At 39.3% G+C, this 20,344-nt stretch overlaps 1 protein-coding gene across 4 annotated transcripts in view; it reads right to left on the minus strand.

The window, feature by feature from the left end:
* Positions 1-20,344, minus strand: part of EML6 (EMAP like 6) — a gene marked incomplete at its 3' end in the record, with an annotated part of 309,679 nt that overhangs the window by 79,346 nt on the left and 209,989 nt on the right. For all 4 annotated transcript variants that reach the window (XM_084234453.1, XM_084234451.1, XM_084234452.1 and 1 more), the window contains exons 17-21: positions 19,715-19,815; positions 18,319-18,521; positions 15,248-15,359; positions 14,857-14,984; positions 3,290-3,431 (exon numbers count right to left, since the gene is read on the minus strand). In XM_084234453.1, coding sequence (XP_084090579.1) covers positions 3,290-3,431; positions 14,857-14,984; positions 15,248-15,359; positions 18,319-18,521; positions 19,715-19,815 — 686 coding nt within the window. The remainder of the gene's footprint in view (positions 1-3,289; positions 3,432-14,856; positions 14,985-15,247; positions 15,360-18,318; positions 18,522-19,714; positions 19,816-20,344) is intronic.

Genomic DNA, 20,344 nt, shown 5'->3' on the forward strand with positions numbered 1-20,344 from the left:
CAAATTCTTAAAAGCATAAGAACAACAGTGGTTACTAGAAGGGAACGGGGAAAGAGGGCTGGTGAGGTAAAAGGGGCTAATTGTACAGTGAAAGGTGGAACTAGACTTTCAGTGGTGAACAAAATATAGCACATACACGGGTTGATTTGTATGCTGTACACCTAAAACCTATATAATATTATAAACCAATGTTACTTCAATAAAATATTTTTTAAAAAGAATATGCAAAGAACAGTTATTAACCATGATTTTACTATCAAATAAACCAAATGAAGATATGGAGAAATTTGTATATGTTTACAATGTGTGGATATGTGACTGTGTCTTTAACACTACTTCTGAGGAAAGTGAAAACTTCACAATCACAAACATTTCTTCCAAGGACTAAGATTATAATGTTAAAAATATATTTATAATTTCTTTGAGCTTTGCCCATTCATTACTTAGTACCTGAATACCTTGTCTTTCAAAAGACAAAATGAATAATTGTGGGAAAGGAGTGATGGATTAATAAAATCCATTACAATAAAATCCAGTATCTTTGGTTTCATGAAAAGAGGTGATGCTTACTTAGTAATCAAAAAGGATAAACTCATGCCATTTGCAGCAACATGGATGGAGCTGGAAGGGATCATGCTCAGTGCAATAAGCCAGAAAGAAAAAGAAAAATACCAGATGGTCTCACTCATAGCAGGAATTTAGAAAACCTAAATAAGGGATCAGGTAAAAGACTAATTATAATAAAGTAAAAATCAAAATCAACAGGCAACTATCAACCAGAGACACACCCCAGGTGGGGAGAAGGGAGTAGGATCAAAACAAGGGTGGTGGGAATTTTACGGGGATTATAACCAAGATGAAAATGCATACATTGTACAAAAATGAAAAATGATGTAAAAAATATAAAATAAAAAAAAGAATAGGAGTTCTGTAATGAAATTTCTAGAAACGTTTTTGATATCTCATGCCTGATATACAATTGCTTTAGAGAACATCATTTTACTTGTAGTCACTCAAATTCTCAGATCCATGGATCAAAATGCGTAATTTTAGAGGTGAAAGATTTTGTTCCTTTTCTGTGATGAGAAAAATGTATTTTTGTTGGGTTTGTAAAACTAAGCAGCCCTAGGCTGACCTTACGTGACCTTATGACAGGACCCAGAGCTTCTCTGCTCTGTATGGTCATAGGAAGACCTTTCTGAATGAGGAGTGTGAGCCCTGGGGAGGAGGGTATGTTTAATAGGAATCTCCCTCCTGGCCCCCATTCTTATCGTCAAGACTGTGAGAAGCACAGCCCAGGCATGGGGCCATCATGCAGCCCCGAGCCAAGACATTTCAGTTGAGCATCCAGACACACCATTCTGTCACTATTCCAGGTGTGCTGGAAGTTATGCTCATAGCAGTAACTTTAAATTGCCTCATCTAAATTATATTCATTCATTTAGTTAGCAAACAGTTATTTACCTTGTGTGAGTCAGATATAGTACTAGTGCTGAGAAAACAAAAAGACGAATCTTCCCTTGAAGAGAACCATCAATATTAGGTGAACCACAATTTTTTTATTGCATACACCAGGATATTTCTGAGACTGAAAAGGAGAGTTATTAATTATACCTGGACAAGCTGTAAAATGGGCTGAATGATCATCCTATTTAAGGTAGTTAGTAGTTGTACTTCTGAATTCACTCACAGTGAAGAGTAAGTCTATCAGTTCTCTGATATAAGTTAGTGAGCAGATGAATCAACACTGCAGTGGTTAAGAGCATGGGTTTTGAAGTCAGTGTCAAGTTTGAACACTTTGTCCACGGCATACTAAAGCTCAGGTTAAGTATAAAGAGAGCCCATACAGTGGAGGAGGAAGAACACGTTGCGGCCACAGGCCACTCCCTGAAGTCTCGCTGCCTGGGTTTGATCACTTCCATCAATTACCAACTGTCTGATTTAGGGCAAACTTAGGTTTTCTGCACCTCAGTTTCCTAATCTGTGAATGGTAATGATAACAATCTTACTCTGTGGAAAGGGCTGGTAGAGTCAGCCCTAGACATGAGGCATTGTCATTGTTGTACTACTGGTTTGACATCTTATTTATAAATTTATCTCCCTAGAAAACACTCCATGTCTTTCTACTTATAAAAAAGCTCAGTACAAATATTTCAGGACCAGGCTGTAATCTTATCTTTTCTAATCTCAAGAACTACTAGAAATCTTTTGATCCTCAGCTTTCATGGTTCCTCCCTGATAAACACTTTCTTCTGAGCCTCTATAGTACCTCTTTTGGGCCAGGTTTCTTTGGTTTGCCTCTCCAAACCTCCACCCTGCTATGTGTCAGGAGTGAACCTGCACAGACTACATCAATGGGCTCCTGCGCCCTTTTGCTTCTGAGTGGGATTGGTCAAGGAAAAGCACAGGCAGGAGTTGGAAAGAGGGAAAGATAAGGGGTTGGATACTAATGACCCCGATGACCCACTGCATACTGGCTGAGTCTCCCAGTTGATGTTCAGAGCTCCTGTCAAGCGACCATCTCTATAGCTCTCACCTTCCAAGGTTCTAGCAATTGCTCACTTCTTTTGCTCCTTAGACCCAGAGTTTGTAATGGTACAAGCGCTGCATAGTGCTGCACGATCTCTGGTCATTTCTCTTCACCTTACCCACCCTCCTATAAAAAGCCCTGCCTTTAGACTCTTCTCACATTACCTAATTTAAATACATCATCCTTTGCTGGAATTTAGTTCAAATCTTTTCATCTTTAACACTAGAGGTGGGTTATTGTGGGTGCCCCAGCACTTGACACATAAAAGCTACTTAATAAATGTTTGCCAAGTTTGTACTTCTTGATACAGTTCTTAATTCTATTACATTTAAGTGTTTGATACATATATATTTATTTCTAATGCAGTTTTGTTTTTTTTTTATATAGCTGACTTGTTTTTTCAGTAATATAATAAGCTCTGGAGACTGTTAGGCATTCTTTGCAAGCTAATATGCTTCAACAGACTGGGCTAGTGCTTGATGAGAAGAGGAAGGACATATTGCCCCCAGGTGGCAAATGTATGTGCAGTGCAAGGAAAATGTAGTGAATAATAGAGTGAGGCACATATGAAGCAAGGTAGCATTCTGAATAATTCCACATGTGCTTAGTCAGGATTGTAGCAGTAAACACTGAATTCTCATTGCCTGGCATATTTGGCAACAGGTGCTCTCAGTAAATATCAGTTGAATAAATGAATGAATCCAACACATTCTGCTGTTTGCAAATACTTTCACAGATGTGTAAGGTGATGTCATGTACCTTTTTTGAGTTTCCGTACTGCCAGCATACGGTGCTGGGAGGATAATTCCCAGATCCGAAGTGTTTTATCATCGCTCACTGTTGCACAGATGGGCAGGAGAGGGTGTGCTGCCAGCCCCCACACTTCTCCCTCCATGTGCCCCTGTGGGAGAGGAAAGACAGTAACATAAACTTGCTTCTTGTTTCTTGGCAAGCCCTTCTGCAACCCTGTGATGTATATTCAGCCCAAGAGAATTAAACAAATTCAAATAGGAATAAACACAGTTGAGCTTCCTTGAGAAAAATGATAGCACTGAGTAACTTTTTCATTGGAACTTGAATCTAAAGCTGGGCCTACATGATGCCAGAGCATTCATTTGGAAACAAAAACATGGACTCATTACTTGCAAGTATTCTTTATATGATGTTAAACATGTTCCCATTCAGAAACATCTGGGTAAATAATAAAATGCTCATTATATGCTATTGTTTGACACTGACAAACCACAGTACACACATACTTCCCTGATCATGACACTAACCATTTCCCTCAATAAAACTATGTTATAAAAGATGTAGGTGCCACCTATCTGTGTCAAAGGAATTGGACAGCAATATTCTTACTAACATAATTCCAGTTTTGTCCTTTGAATGCATAACATTTGGCAGAGCAGAAACAAAGACAGCTAATTTTTTTTCAAGTGTGCTGGGTATAACTCAGGTTCAGCATTTGTTTACAAATTGTCCTATCCAGTGAAAGGTACGTAATAGGTCACAAACCAATTCCACATACCTACATTGTATCCCAGACAATACTAAACTAGCTTAGAATAATACATGAGATAAAACAGTATTTAAAAAATGAATACTTAAGGAGAAATGATTCTGCTTCTATAATTTATCACTCAATAAAGCAAAATAAAGAACAAATTAGTATACTGAGCAACAGAACACATTAGAATGTTTATTGAATTTGTTTTCAGTGGCTAACTATAAAAGTATTTGCTTAGTAAAGCAAAAGGGAAGACTATACACAGTCATATGAAAGGTGTTTGTAGCTGGAACACTTTGAGGAACAGGTGGCTTTCCAAAGAGAAAGTGGATGATTCCAGCTTAACTGGGAAGCTGTTTGAGCAAAACAGTAATTTGACAGAAGATACGAAGTTCCAAATACAGATGACATTCAAATATTTGAGAAGGATTAAAGAGTAACGATACTGTTTTTCAAGTTCTTGGATTTGGTTTCAAAAACATGTCTATATTTACAGTTTTCTTTGCCTTAGAGGCCTCCTATCCCCAAGGTCACAGTGAGCGGATGGCGCAGGTATCAACCCCCATGTTTCATGGACTGGACTAGCTTGGAACTCTTCTACAAACTGAGCCCCTTAGTATATTCTCCTTGCTGACAGAGTTGTGGGGCTCTGAGACCCTTTCAAACTACTGTCTCATCTATTGATTCTTAAATTATATTTACTTAATCTGAATATTTTAATTCCCGTATAACACAATGAGCAAGGCAGGCACAAGGAAATGAGTTTGGGGTCTTACTTTCTTACTGATCAACCATAATGCTGATAATAAACAGTTACATAATTAAGACTGGATCAATACACAAAGCGGGAATTTTCAGAAGCTGCCACATGCCACACCTCCCGTCCCCTAATCAAGCTTGCCTTCTCTCAGAAAATAAGTAGCCTACTAAAGTGACACTGGAATATCACACTACTGACCAAAACTGTAAAAGTGGTTCTGGAATCTTCCTATATCAGGCTAGTTAATGGTCTTAATTGCTCTGCCTCTGTTATTCCCTATCTTTGCCTTAGTATATATTCTCTCTCAGGATGGAGCTGTGGGCCCCAGAAGAGGAAACACATGTCAGATCTCAGCAGGAGTCCAACAAACAATGATTGAATTACTGAGTTCTACCTAGGAGGAAACAGTGATAGAACAGAAGAGAAAAGAGAGATGCTGAAGGGAAAAGAATGGTACATCATTCTTCCAGCCCCCCCCCCCCAGTTCGCCCATAGCTCAGGCCACTGTATTTTCTGCACTGCTTTCTTACAGTCTGCACACCCAGAGACATTAGGGGAGCAGCCTGGTGAAATGAAAAAGAAAGGATTCTCATTGCTAACAAAACTTGGTTTGGATCCCAGCTCTGCCATTCTTAGCAGGCAGTTGTCTGCAATTCCTGGGCTTTGGGTCCCTAAGCTATAAAATGATTCCAAATGAGTGAATTGGCTGTGGAGATGAGAGACAAATTTTGTAAAACAAAATCACCTGACACCTAGTAGGTGCTCAAAAAAAAGGTAGCTGATTTTAGAACAGGGACCTTTCTTCAATAAAGACTGCTTGAAACTGGCAGAAGGCTTCCGCGGAGCCAGAGGTGAGCTGGGAAGTTCGCCCATGCCAGGCCCCTTCAGGCCAGCAGTCCGAGCCCAGAGGGGGAGCCAGCACCCATGGCCAGGGCATACCGGGTGCACAGGAGAGTGCCTCTCCGCCTCGCCATTTTAGAACAGGGACCTTTCTTCAATAAAGATTGCCTGAAACTGGCAGAAGCTCCCCGTGGAGGCAGAGGGAGAAGGTACCCTGTGCAGTCAGAGGTGACCTTAAGGCCCCCACAAGCCTGGTGCCACCTGGCAGGAAGTCAGAGCCCAGAGTGCAATCCAGCTGCTGTGGCACCCCCATGGAAGTCTGTGGGACTTCAAGACACACCTCTGGAATTAAACACAGAAGGAGGAGATATTCTACGACAGTGACCATTAATATACTCAAAGTACCACTGCCTCATTAGACTTCTGGCATAACAGTATTTGACTCGTTTGCACTGCCAGTTTCCGAAACCCCAGAAAGAACACACCAAAAAGATGCTGGCCAGTACCAGCAACACAGTGTCCCAATGCATAGGGCAAATTAGAAGACAGGCAGCAAGGAAAAGAAAAACTACATGCAATGGAGCAACTCCTCAGAAAAAAGACACACCACAAGAAGAAAACCACCCACTGGACTCAGAACTTCTGAGCCTTCCAGAAAAAGAATTTAAAATTGTCGTGATGAAAAAAATGACAGAAGTCATTAAGGAAAACAACGCTCAGAAGAATGAAATTGAGTCCCTAAGAGGGAAATGAAGGAAATGCACTAGATCAAAGGATTAACAGAAGAGCTAAAGAATGCTGGGAAAATGGGCCTCCCCGGTGGCGCAGCGGTTGAGCGCTGGGTTGCGAAGCAGCCCGCGGCCTCTGCGGCGCCTGTTCGATCCCCAGCTGCTCCCTGGCCACCAGAGGAGGGTCCCACATGGTGCGCAGACCTCTCCTGCCGCCCGCTGCTCCCCTCAGCAGTGTACTTCGGTCCTTCTGCCTGCTCTGCTCCCCACTCTGGCTGTGGTGAATTCTCTCACCCTCCCCTGCTTCTGACTGTACCCAGTGCATGTATTAAACAAAACAAACAAACAAACAAATAAAATAAATAAAACATGCCTCTATAAAAAAAAAGAATGCTGGGAAAAGCAGTGATAACAGAATTGATGAAATGGAAGAATGAATAAGCACTCTCGAAGACACAGAAATAAAAAGAATTAAAATGGAAAAGGAAAGAGAAGTACAAATGAAAAAGACTAAAGAAAGACTTTAAGAACTATCTGACTTCATGAGGAAAGGAAATATAAGAGTTATAGGAATCCCAGAAGGTGAGGAGAGAGACCTAGGAACAGAAAAGATATTCAAGGAAAAAATTGAAGAGAACTTCCCAAACATAAGGAAGGAGCTGAAAATAGACATACAAGAAGGAAGAAGAACACCAAATTTCCATGATGAAAGGAAAAATACAGCAAGACACATAACAGTAAAGCTCCCAAGAATCCAAGACAAGGGAAAAATAATGAAGCTGACAAGAGGGAAGAAACAGATAACATACAAAGGAAAACCAATCAGACTGACATCAGACTTCTCTGAAGAAACACTACAGACAAGGAGAGAGTAGAGGGACATAGTCAACAGACTCCAAGACAACAAATGCCAACCAAGAATATTCTATCCTGCAAAGCTTTCCTTCCTCTATGAAGAAAGAATAAGGACCTTCCCAGACAAACAGAAACTCTGGAATTTCATTACGACTAAACCTCCACTCCAAAAAATACTACAAGGAGTCCTAAAGCCAGAACCAACAGAGGGATGAATAACAACGAAAGAAGGCCAAAAAATAGTTATTAAAAGAATAAATAAAATCAAAGGAAAGACAAACACAATGGCAAATACAGATGCTAACATATCAATATTAACTCTAAATGTAAATGTATTAAACTCTTCAATAAAAAGAAACAGAGTAGCAGGCTGTATTAAGAAACAAAACCCAACCTTTTGCTGTCTCCAGGAAACACATTTAACTACAAAAGATAAAAACAGACTCAAAGTTAAAGGATGGAAAACAATCCTACAAGCAAATGGACCAAAAAAGAAAGCAGGAACAGCTATACGTAGATAAAACAGACTTCAAACTCAAAAAGGTAAAAACAGACTTCAAACTCAAACCCCAACGGTCACTACATTATGATCAAGGGGACAATACTTCAAGAAGAAATAACATGCATTAACATATACTCACCAAATGAAGGAGCACCAAAATATTATCAGGCAACTATTATCATCTCTGAAAACAGACATCAGAAAAAATACATATGTTGTAGGAGACTTCAACACACCACTATCAACAATGGATAGATCAGTGAGACAAAAAATAAGTAAAGACACTAAAGCTCTAAGTAAGGATCTAGAGCGCTTGGGCTTAACAGACATCTATAGAACACTAAACCCAAAAAAATCTGAGTACACATTTTTATCAAGCGAACACAGATCATTCTCCAGGATCGAAGACATACTGGGACACAAGACAAACATCGACAGATACACCAAGATTGAAATCATATCAACCATCTTCTCTGACTATGAAGGCATCAAACTAGAAATAAACCATAAAAGGAAGGCAAGGAACTCTCCTACCTCATGGACATTGAAACCCACACTACTGGAAGACCACTGGACTAATGAGAAGATCAAAGAAGAAATAAAAAAAACACTTTGAGTTGAATGACAAGGAGCACACCAATTTCCTAAATGTATGGGATGCAGCAAAAGCAGTAATAAGAGGAAAATATATAGCAATAGAGGCTCACATCAAGAAACAAGAAAGAACTCAAAGAAACAACCTAATCTCAAAGCTCAGAGAACTAGAAAAAGAACAACAAAAAACCCCAAAACCAGTAGAAGAAAAGAAATAATAAAAACCAAAGCAGAAATAAATGAAATCGAAACTAAAAAAACAATCCAAAAGATCAATGAAACCAAAAGCTGGTTCTTTGAAAAAATAAATAAAATACACAAACCCCTAGCCAGGCTCACAAAGGAAAAATGGGAGAAAGCACAAATAAATAGGATCACAAATGAAAGAGGAGAAATCACAATGGACACAGCAGAAATCAAAAGAATCATCAGAAACTACTATGAACAGTTATATGAAAACAAGGTCAACAATCTAGAAGAGATGGACAAATTCCTACAACTCTACAATCACCCAAAGCTAGATAAAGAAGAAATAGAACACCTAAACCGACCAATTACAAGCAGCGAAATTGAAATGGTAATCAAAAACCTGCCCAAAAACAAAAGCCCAGGACCTGATGGATTTACAAATGAATTCTACCAAACATTCAGAAAGGAATTAGTGCCAATCCTTCACAAACTCTTCCAAAAAACTGAAAAGGAAGGGATAATACCAAACACGTTCTATGAAGCCAACATTACACTAATACCAAAACTGAACAAAGACAACATAAAAAAAGAAAACTACAGGCCAATCTCTTGAATGAACACTGATGCAAAAATGCTCAATAAAATTTTAGCTATCAGAATCCAACAATGTATCCATAAGATAATTGACCACGACCAATTAGGATTCATTCCAGGGACACAAGGATGGTTCAACATCCAAAAATTAATCTACGTTATCCATCACATCAACAAAAAGAAATACAAAAACCATATGATAATATCAATAGATGCTGAGAAAGCTTTCGACAAAGTACAACACCCATTTATGATAAAGGCCCTTTAAATTCTCAGGATACAAGGAACATACCTCAACATCATAAAGGCCATATATGACAAGCCCACAGCCAGTATCATTCTCCATGGCAAAAAGCTGAAAGCATTTCTATTAAGATCTGGAACAAGACAAGGATGTCCACTCTCACCACTGCTTTTCAATATAATACTGGAAGTCCTAGCCAGAGTAATAAGACAAGAGAAATACATCCAAGGAATCCAAATAGGAAAAGAAGAAGTCAAACTATCACTATTTGCAGATGATATGATAATATACATAGAAAACCCAAAAAAATCCACAGAAAAACTAATTCAACTAATCAATCAATTTAGTAAAGTGGCAGGATACAAAATCAACATGCAAAAATCAGTAGCCTTCCTATACACAAACAATAAATCTGAAGAAGAAGAAATCAAAAAGCCATCCCTTTTATTATCGAAACAAAAAAAATCAAATACTTGGTAATAAATCTAACAAAAGAGGTAAAGGACCTATACAAAGAAAACTATGAAACACTGTTAAAAGAAATAGAAGAAGACACAAAGAAATGGAAAGACACCCCTGCTCATGGATTGGAAGAATCAACATTATTAAAATGGCCATCCTGGGCCTCCCCGGTGGCGCAGCGGTTGAGCGCTGGGTTGCGAAACTGCGCGCGGCCTCTGCGGCGCCGGTTCGATCCCCGGCTGCTCCCTGGCCACCAGAGGAGGGTCCCACATGGCGTGCAGACCTCTCCTGCCGCCCGCTGCTCCCCTCAGCAGTGTACTTCGGTCCTTCTGCCTGCTCTGCTCCCCGCTCTGGCTCTGGTGAATTCTCTCACCCTCCCGCGCTTCTGACTGTACCCAGTGCATGTATAAACAAAACAAACAAACAAACAAACCAGCAAACAAATAAATAAAGCATGCCTCTATAAAAAAAAAAAAAATTAAAAAAAAAATTAAAAATTAAAATGGCCATCCTACCAAAAGCAATATACAGATTCAAGCTATTCCAATAAGAATTTCAATGACATTCTTCAAAGAAATAGAACAATTATTGATGAAATTCATATGGAATCACCAAAACCCCCCAAATAGGCAAGGGTCTCCTGAAAGAAAAAGAAGGGAATGGTGGCATCACACTCCCAAACTTCAAACTATACTACAAAGCCATAATCATCAAAACTGCATGGTATTGGAACAAGAACAGGCACATAGACTAATGGAATCAAATAGAAAATCCAGAAATAAACTCACAGATTTATGGTCAACTAATCTTTGACAAAGGAGCAAAGAATATGCACTGGAGCAAAGAAAGTTTGCTGGAAAAACTGGGTCGCTACATGCAAAAGAATGAAGCTTGACTACTACCTCACACCATACACAAAAACCAACTCAAAATGGATTAAAGAACTAGACATGAGACCTGAAACCATAAAATATATAGAAGGAAATATAGGCGAAACACTACGTGATATGCACATCCAAGACATCTTTACAGACAAATCACCCAAAGCAGTGATAGTGAAGGCAAAGATAAACAGCTGGGACTACATCAAATTAAAGAGCTTCTGCACAGCAAAAGAGACAATAACAAAAACAAAGAGAAACCCCACCGACTGGGAGAACATTTTTGCACACAACCCTAATGATAAAGGACTGATCACAAAAATCTACAAAGAGCTGATGAGACTTAACAAAAACAAAGTAAATAATCCAGTCAAAAAATGGGCAGAAGAGCTAAAAAGAAACTTCTCTGAAGAGGAAATGCAAATGGCCAACAGGCATATGAAAAAATGTTCAACATCACTTGTAATCAGGGAAATGCAAATCAAAACTACAATGAGATACCATCTTACACCAATGAGAACGGCACATATTAAAAAAACTAGCAATAACAAATGTTGGCGAGGGTGTGGAGAAAAAGGAACTCTTCTGCACTGTTGGTGGGAGTGCAAACTGGTCCAAACACTATGGAGAGCTGTGTGGAGATTTCTTGACCTACTAAACATAGAGCTTCCATATGATCCAGCAATTCCACTCCTAGGTATTTACCCAAATGACACAGAAACAGTAATTCCAAAGGGCACCTGCACCCCTTTGTTTATAGCAGCACTATTTACAATAGTTAAGATATGGAAACAACCCAAATGTCCAAAAATAGATGACTGGATCAAGAAGATGTGGTACATATACATAATGGAATATTACTCAGCAATCAAAAAAGATAAACACATGCAGTTTGCAGCAACATTATGGAGCTAGAAGGGATCATGCTCAGCGAAATAAGTCAGAAAGAAAAAGAAAATACCGGATGGCCTCACTCATAGCAGGAATTTAGAAAACCTAAATAAGAGACCAGGAAAAAGACTAATCAATACAAAGTAATAATCAAAATCAACAAGCAACTATAACCCAGAGACACACAACGGTGGGTTGGGGTGGGGTGAAGGAGCGACAGGGAGAGGAAGAACCAGAGTCAAAACAAGAAGGGGAGTGCAATTGTATGGGGAATATAACCATAATGAAACTGCGTACATTGTGCAAAGATGAAAAATGATGTAAGAATTATATAAAATAAAATATTAAAAAAAGATAATTGTGGTCATTTTTATCATTAGAACAATGGAAATTAATTTAGAAAAGATAAGAATTATAGAAAACAAGAAAGGTGAAAAATCTTCTTTTGTCCAGTTTAAACATTTAAATAACTATAACCTTTATTAACTTATCAGCTTAACTAAAACTCTTTTTAAAAACTACAAAACTTGGAGTTTAAATCTTATAGTATTGTTTAAATCATTACAGAATAAATCTCACAAAAGTAGCTAAGCAATATGGCATATAAAAAAACAACTGTAGGGCCTCCCTGGTGGCGCAGCGGTTGAGCGCTGTGTTGCCAAGCTGCCCGCAGCCTCTGCAGCGCCAGTTCGATCCCCGGCTTCTCCCCGGCCACCGGAGGAGGGTCCCACATGGCGCGCAGACCTCTCCTGCCGCCCGCTGCTCCCCTCAGCAGTGTACTTCGGTCCTTCTGCCTGCTCTGCTCCCTGCTCTGGCTCTGGTGAATTCTCTCACCCTCCCGTGCTTCTGATTGTACCCAGTGCTTGTATAAATAAATAAAAATAAATCTTAAAAAAAAAAAAACAACTCTAAGTCTCAAACATTTGGGGATTTAATGTAAATAAACACTTTTCAATGAATTTAAATAAAAAATCATGGCCATAAAGAACACAAAATTTGTTTGGGAGAAATAAAAGGCAGAGCAGCTGGACAACAAATTGACATGTCAAGGACATATCTCTGGCCAGGCTTGCCTGGGACTGTCAGCCATAGGGCTTTTGAGAACAGAATTCTTTTTTTAAGATTTCTTTATTTATTTATACAAGAACTGGGGTATAGTCCTGGAGGGTGAGAGTATTCACCAGAGACAGAGTGGGGAACAGAACAGGCTGACTGACGAAATACACTGTTGAGGGGAGCAGTGGGCGAGACAGGAGAGGTCTGCCATACCATGTGGGACCCTCGCAGGCTGGCCGGGATCGAACCAGTGCTGCAGAGGCTGTGGACATCTTCACAGCACTGTGATCAACTGCCTGCGCCACCAGGGGAGGACCAAGAACAGAAATTTTTAAACAGATTCTTATTCAGGATATCTGGGGGTTAGGGGGAAGCAGAGGAGACTTCAGCAAATCCACTTTCAAAACCTTGTACTTTTCTGAGTCATGATATATGTGCAAACATATTTCCAGGGTGTAGCAAATCAGAGGGCCTCTCTCAGTGGGACTGTGGGGTTCATTCCTAATATCAAGCCTGCAGGCATGAATTTAAGTGAAGGGAAGAAGGTGAAGCTCTTCTACTTGACTACAGAAATCCTGAAATGTATATATTCTTTTCACTTTTAACTTCTAAACACACACTGTCACCCCTTCCCATGCTGCTTCCATCTATAAGTAAGGTGTATTATCACCAAATTAGGCAAGACTACTTAATCACTTAATTGCCTCCACATACTACCACACCCTTAGGGGAGATTGATCATTTGTTTAATCTTTGAGGATTTGTTGGTATTTATTTTAACCTAATTTTAACTGAACATAAAGTCTTGAGGTGAGTGCACAGGTAAGGAGCATATACTGTGTTTTTGTGAATCAAATCTAGAGTGAAACATTAGAGTGAAACACAAGATCTAAACAGACAGTTGTGCATGTGGTGTGTGCAGAGCAAATAACTTACTAGTTTCACAGATTAACAAATGGAGAGGAAATATACCCAAGGCATCTCATTCATTAATTGGACTTGATTTAGGTGATGAGATTATGGATTTTGAGCAGACAATGTAACAGTAAGGTTCACAGGGACCCTGGGGAGAGGGAAGTGTATTTTGCATGTGGCAGGGACGTGAAAAATTGGAGGCCACAGGGTGTACTAAGACAAATACTTATGAGATGACCCTCATGAGGCTCCTATTCTTCTCTCTTTATGCAGTCACCTCAGTTTGAGAGAGGAATGGACAGTGGCTTGTTTTCAACCAATAAATATGGCAAAGGGAGAAGGTTCATAATTACATGGATGGGGCCAGCGACTATGCTCCCTATGCCTATTTTCCTCTGCCCCTTGCTGGCTTTGAAGAAGCAAATAGTCATGTTGGCGAAGCTCATGCAGCAAGAACTGTTGGTAACTTCTAGGAGCTGAAAGTAACTTCTGAGCAGTAGTCTCCAAAAATGGAAGCCCTCAGTCCTACAACCACAAGAAACTGAATTCTGCCAACAAGGCTGCAGCGTGGATAGAGTCTCAGATGAGACTGCAGCCCTTAAGTTTACTGCAGTCTTCAGAAACCTTAAATAATATTTAATATGACTATCCCATTTAATGACTATTTAATATGACTATCCCAACTGGTGCCACCAGCCAACTAGCCATGAATTTAAAAAAGTTATTTTCAGGGCCTCCCCTGGTGGTGCAGCAGTTGCGAGCCGGGCGGAGAAGCTGCCCGTAGCCTCTGCAGCGCCGGCTCGATCCGCGGCCGCTGGCGAGGGTCCCACATGGCACGGCAGACCTCTCCTGTCTCGCCCACTGCTCCCCTCAACAGTGTATTTCATCACTGTTCCCTGCTCTGTCTCTGGTGAATTCTCTCACCCTCCCGCGCTTCTGACTGTACCCAGTGCTTGTGTAAATGAATAAATAAATCTTTAAAAAAATTTATAAAAGTTATTTTCTAGAAATTGATTGAAGAAGAATGTTAATACCACTGAAGGTAAGTGTGATCTTTAATTTTATGTGTCCACTTCACTGAGAAGACTCAGTGAAGCAGTGACTTTTGACTCACAAAAACATAAAATAATGCCTGTTATTTTAAGCTGCCAAGTTTGTGGCAATTGTTATGAAGCAATAGGTAATTAATATAGTAGTTACACAGTCCTGAAAGTGGATGCATTTTTGTACCATAAGTGTGCCCTGCCTCACCCTAATCCTGATTCTGATATAAATTGTGGTTTTGAATATGTACAAACACAATACCTGAACAAGCAGTGTCATTGGGCCACTTTTGTCAATTTCCAGGATCTCTCCATTTTTTGTTCCCACCAGGATATGTCCATGTCCCAAAGTGATGGCACGAATTGAAGGGTTATCTTCCAAAAGCAAGCCTGAAAGGGGAAAAGAATGCATTCAATATTGTAAATATATTTGATAGAACAAAAAAAAAAAACAAAACTGTCATATAAAGTCTGTTTTCATAGTTCTAAAGTACTAGGTACAAGGCAATTATCCTTGACATTTATACCAGGAGTCAAGAATTCTAAAGGTGGAAGAGAAAAAATTGACTTGGTAAAGGTTTTTCAAGAACTTTGGCACTATCTTCTCTATCCCAGTGAACAGCAAGATGGTTATGGCATTTAGGGGGGGGCACCTTTTGAGCTAGTTGACAATGCTGCTCTTTTAATGGCATATGTCTTCAAGCACCTTTCAAACATATCATCCCAGAGCTCCACGATTCCATCCTTTCCACCTGTTACAAAACCCTGTGAAGGCACACATGGGAAGAATTACGTACACATCAACATGACCAGTTATCCCTCACCTCAGCAGAAGTCCCCCTTGAGTAAGGCAGCTGTGTGTGTGTTTTCTTTCTAGGTACAGGACACTGGAAAAGCTGCTAACATTCTTAATATTTTCTGGGAGCATCTTTCTCCTACTTCTCTGGCAGGAATAAAGACATTCTCACTTTGCGTTCTTTGTACTTTCTTCAGAACACTGATTGGCACTTGACACCCTGGATCATGGATGTGGTTTCTGTGCTCAGCTCCCCAACTATAGAGTGGGTTCCTTTGGAATAGACCAGTCTCAAAGCCCAGCAGTTTCTTTTATCTCATATACTTCCCTTGAGTGAGTCAGAGTTAATATCACAATTAAAAATAATTGTTAAATGTTTAAAAATTTATGCTTTGGGTAGTTACTTCCAGGAGAAAACACCATTACTTATTAAGAGTAGCTTAGGTATTTCATATGACAAAAGTATACTGCTATTTTGTTCAACAGGAATGAATTTCTGCAATAATTAACATCTAGATTTCTTTTTACAAAACCTGGAAAGTAAAAAACTTAACATATTGGATTTTTAAAAAATTGAACAGTGATCTTTATTCTTGTTCTAAGCTTATAATTTCTTGGCTTTACTAGTTTTCCTTTCTGGCAACCTTATCTGAGATACCAACTGCTCTTAGAAAAGTCTCCTCTCTTAATGAAAAAGACTGAGTAATTTATTCTGAGTTCTCAGAAACTTTTAATTTATCCCATTCAATGAAATTCGCAAGGAAATATTTTGAGTTTTTTTTTTAAGATTTATTTATTTATACAAGAACTGGGGTACAGGCCAGTTGTGCGGGAGGGTAAGAGGGTCCACCAGAGATAGAGCGGGGAACAGAACAGGCAGACTGACTGAAATACACTGCTGAGGGGAGCAGCGGGCGAGATGAGGAAGGTCTGCCATGTCATGTGGGTTGTTCCGCGGTTGGCGGGGATTGAACCGGCACTGCAGAGGCTGCATTTGGACAGCTTCACAGTGTAGCACACAACCGCCTGCCCCACCAGGGAAGCCCTATTTTGAGGTTTATTATGTTAAATATCCCTATTCCTTACAGATTTTGTACCTTGGGAGATTCAGTTCCCAAATTAAATTTTAATGCAATATTTTTACTGTGACAACCTTGTCCTTTCCCATGTGTGATTCAGTTTTATTTTTTTAAAGATTTATTTATTTATGTATACAAGAACTGGGGTAAAGGCCAGAAGTGCGGGGGGTGAGAGTATTCCCCAGAGACAGAGTGGGGAACAGAGCAGGCAGACTGACTGAAATACACTGCTGAGAGGAGCCACAGGAGAGACAGGAGAGGTCTGCTGCGCCATGTGGGTCACCTCCCTGGCTGGCCCAGGAATGGAACTCTTGTGAACTTGTGCTACAGCAGCCAGCGACAGCTTAAAAGCACTGTCTTTAACACCTGCGCCACCAGGGAGGCCCTTTGTCAGTTTAATTTATCAATGAATAAAAGAGTTTAAACAAGTTATAGAACATCAACTTTTGGGATTATGAAATTGTTGCATTTTACTTTAATCTTTTTCTAACATTTTCAATTTAACCAAAAACAAGATTATCAGTTTAAAAACAGCTTACCCACTAAAACAATCATTACAGCTACACATATAACATGAACCTACTTCTGTTAGTGGAATCAGCCTATTTACGTATTAAGTGCAAAATAAGGCTTGGCTTTGTTAGATGTGCTGTGTGGCTTAGACTGTTTGGAGGTCAGAGAGCACAGAAAAACTGGTGCCACCAGCTAACTAGCCATGAATTTAAAAAAGTTATTTTCTAGAAATTGACTGAAGAAGGAATGTTAATACCACTGAGGAGAGGGTAAGTGTGATCTTTATAAAGGAACACTACAAGGCAGGTGAATAGCTGGAAAAAGATGAGCTTGAGTAGAAATACGGTCAGTGTGATGGCTTTTGTTACGGTCATGGTTGATTTTATGTGTCCACTTGACTGGCAATGGGATAGTCATATTAAATATTATTTATGAATGTCTATGATGAGACTAACATTGTAATTGGTGGACTCAGTGGATTGCTCTCCCCCATGTTGGGGGAGAGGGCATCAGGCAGTCACTTGGGAACCTAAATGGAACAAAAGGCATAGGAAGGAAGAACTGTCCCCCTTTTCCTATCTCAGTGATTGATCTAAGACACCGATCTCACCTTTTCTTGCCCTCACATTGGGATTTACACCATCTGCTCCCTGGCTCTCAGGCATTTTACTCAGACTGAACTGCAGACAGCACAGCAGGACTGCTCAGTCTCCAGAATCATATGCACCATTTCCTCTTAGCAAATACCTATTTAAACATGTACATGCATGTGTATATGTATATGAAAACCCTACTGCTTCTATCCTTTGAAGAACCCTAATACAACTGATGAAGACTTCACTCTGACACTCATGTAAAAGTCAAACCTGTCTACACAGGAACAAATTGGTTATTAATCTGTTTTTGGTCAAATTGATGTAGAGGACGATAATCTAACCACTTGGTGCTTGTAGGTCTCTGCCCATTACGCCACTGAGGAGGAAGATTGAAATATTTCTCAGGAGCCTTCTGCTACTCTGTGTATCCATTTATCCTGGCACATCTTAAGGAATTCTTAGGAGCGAGAGCCAATAAGAACAAGTGTGAAAAAAGTGAAGAAAAATTGAAGATAAAGAAAGAACAAATTATGAAAATTATGATACCCAAATTATGAAAATATTTGTACTTCCTTCCCTATCTTCTCTTGACTAGAGGTTTGTGACAACTACTTCTTAATTCAGATAGAGTGTTACAGTGCTGATAGACCTTGGGCATCCTCTGGGAGTGAGCTTTCCTAAGTCTGCCTTTCAGTTTAGAAAGTTAATGAGAAAAACAACTTCTGAAAAATATACCATACCTTATCCAATGCATACATAGCAAACACAGGCCCATCATGAGCTTTCACTGTCTTCAGTAGCAGAATGTCTTTCCAAATAAAAATATCTCCTGTAGCTGCTCCTGAGAACACGAAATCTTCCATTCGCCCATAAGAAACACACATCATTGTTTCCAATTTTCCAACACTTCCAAAAATTCCTCTTTTAGATGTGAAACCCCCACCTGGAGAGTACACCAAGTGTGCTTATTACTTTTTTAAAATTCAACACCTTCTATAAACATGTAGTTCACCTATCTTCAATGAAAAACTCATGTGTCCACATTATGGGTATACATGAAGACAGATAAAATGGCAGAGAAGATCAACATATTCTAAGAGGTTTTTCATTTACACATTGCTTATTGAACCCCTATTTTGTTATTGACACAGTGGGCAATGTTGGGGTATAAAGATGAAAAGAGAAAGTTCCTGCCCTCAAGGAACTTAGAGTCTGGTGGGAAAAAGGACTTGATATCAGTTCAATGGGGTATTTTTATAACTGGGTTCAGGGCAAGTCCTGTGCCCGCCAGTGGAAGGAGTGGCAGAATGCTGACCAAAAAAGAGTGAAAACACCACCAGCTACAATGTAAACACATTATATATGTTTTGCCCAGTTTTTATCACAGAAATTTTGGGGTGAGAAAAATGAATCATTGTGTAGGATACAGCATATCCAACTTGTCCTTTAAATGTTCACAATTTCCTTGCCTGACTGGCACTGGGAATCTCAGACTCACTCCAGACAACTATGCGCAGGTTGGCTTTGCAGACATGTTGGGTGTGTTCTCTTTTCTTTAAAAGCAGAAGATACTGGACTAGTAACTTATTTTTATGTTATGTCCAGTTTAAGATGGGTTAGTACAGAAGAATTCAAAAACAATTCAATAGTAGGTCTGAATTACTAGTGAGAAGAATAAAATATCCTTCCATGTTTTGTTACATTTATTCATCGTTATTATCAACACTACAATTCACAAATATTTATTTTGGCCACCTTCTATGCCAGAGCTTAATTCATGTGCTAAATTCAGTGATAAAGGAAACCTCAAAATACCAAACATTTTATTCAATCAATCAAAATTATTATTTTATTTCCTGCTCAGTAGACCAACATAATTCCTGCTTTCAGAACAGAGGACTACAGATAAAAATAATTATTTTCACAGCAGAACATTTCCCAAAGCTATCTAGATATTGATGAATATGCATAGCATATTGAATGTCTTCAGAGTCACAGTTTAGACATTAAACAGTCCAGAGTGAACTTAGGAGAGAATATCTTCTAGGCATATTTTAATTTTAGATTGCAGAGACAAGCTAGGTAGTGGCAGTGTGAAGCTCTCAGCCACAAAGTCATAAATCCAAACAACAGTACCTGCTTGTTGCCAGAATTTGATGTGCTTTGTTCCAACTGTAACCAGTTTGTCAACATGGTGTGGGTTACACTTTACCACAAATATTTTATCTTTGTGTCCTCTGTAATAGATAAATGAGAAAAAAATTCTAATTTTGATGGAAGCAGTGATATAGGGTTTCATTAAAAGCATACATTTGGCCTAACTTCTATTAAGCACATCTAACAGGACAACAAAATTAGATGCTTTAAAGCACACATGACGTCTTTATTAAGATGAGCTTTGACTTTTCTGTGCATGTTCAAACTCTCCCTTCTTACCTTAATATTGCTACCAAAGTCTACTTAATTATGCTTAAACGAACAAGTGAAATATTTTGAATGAATCAGAATGTTTCTGACAATAAAATTACTGCCCGCACCATAGCACTGTGAACAAGTCTCAAAATATTAAGTTCTGATACATAAAGTGGTGGAAGATACTGCAGTAGTACAATATGAAGCTTCACATGTAATGTTCCTGGTATTGAAGACGTAGCTTAAGGTGAACAGAGTTTCAACTAGATATGTATTCACTAAACACTGAAGCGCCTGGCTCACATCCATGGAGAGAAAGGATATCATCTACTGAGTCCAGGCACTTCGGGAAGC

Source organism: Talpa europaea (genome assembly GCF_964194135.1).
Source record: "Talpa europaea genome assembly, chromosome: 6".
Classification (NCBI taxonomy): domain Eukaryota; kingdom Metazoa; phylum Chordata; class Mammalia; order Eulipotyphla; family Talpidae; genus Talpa; species Talpa europaea.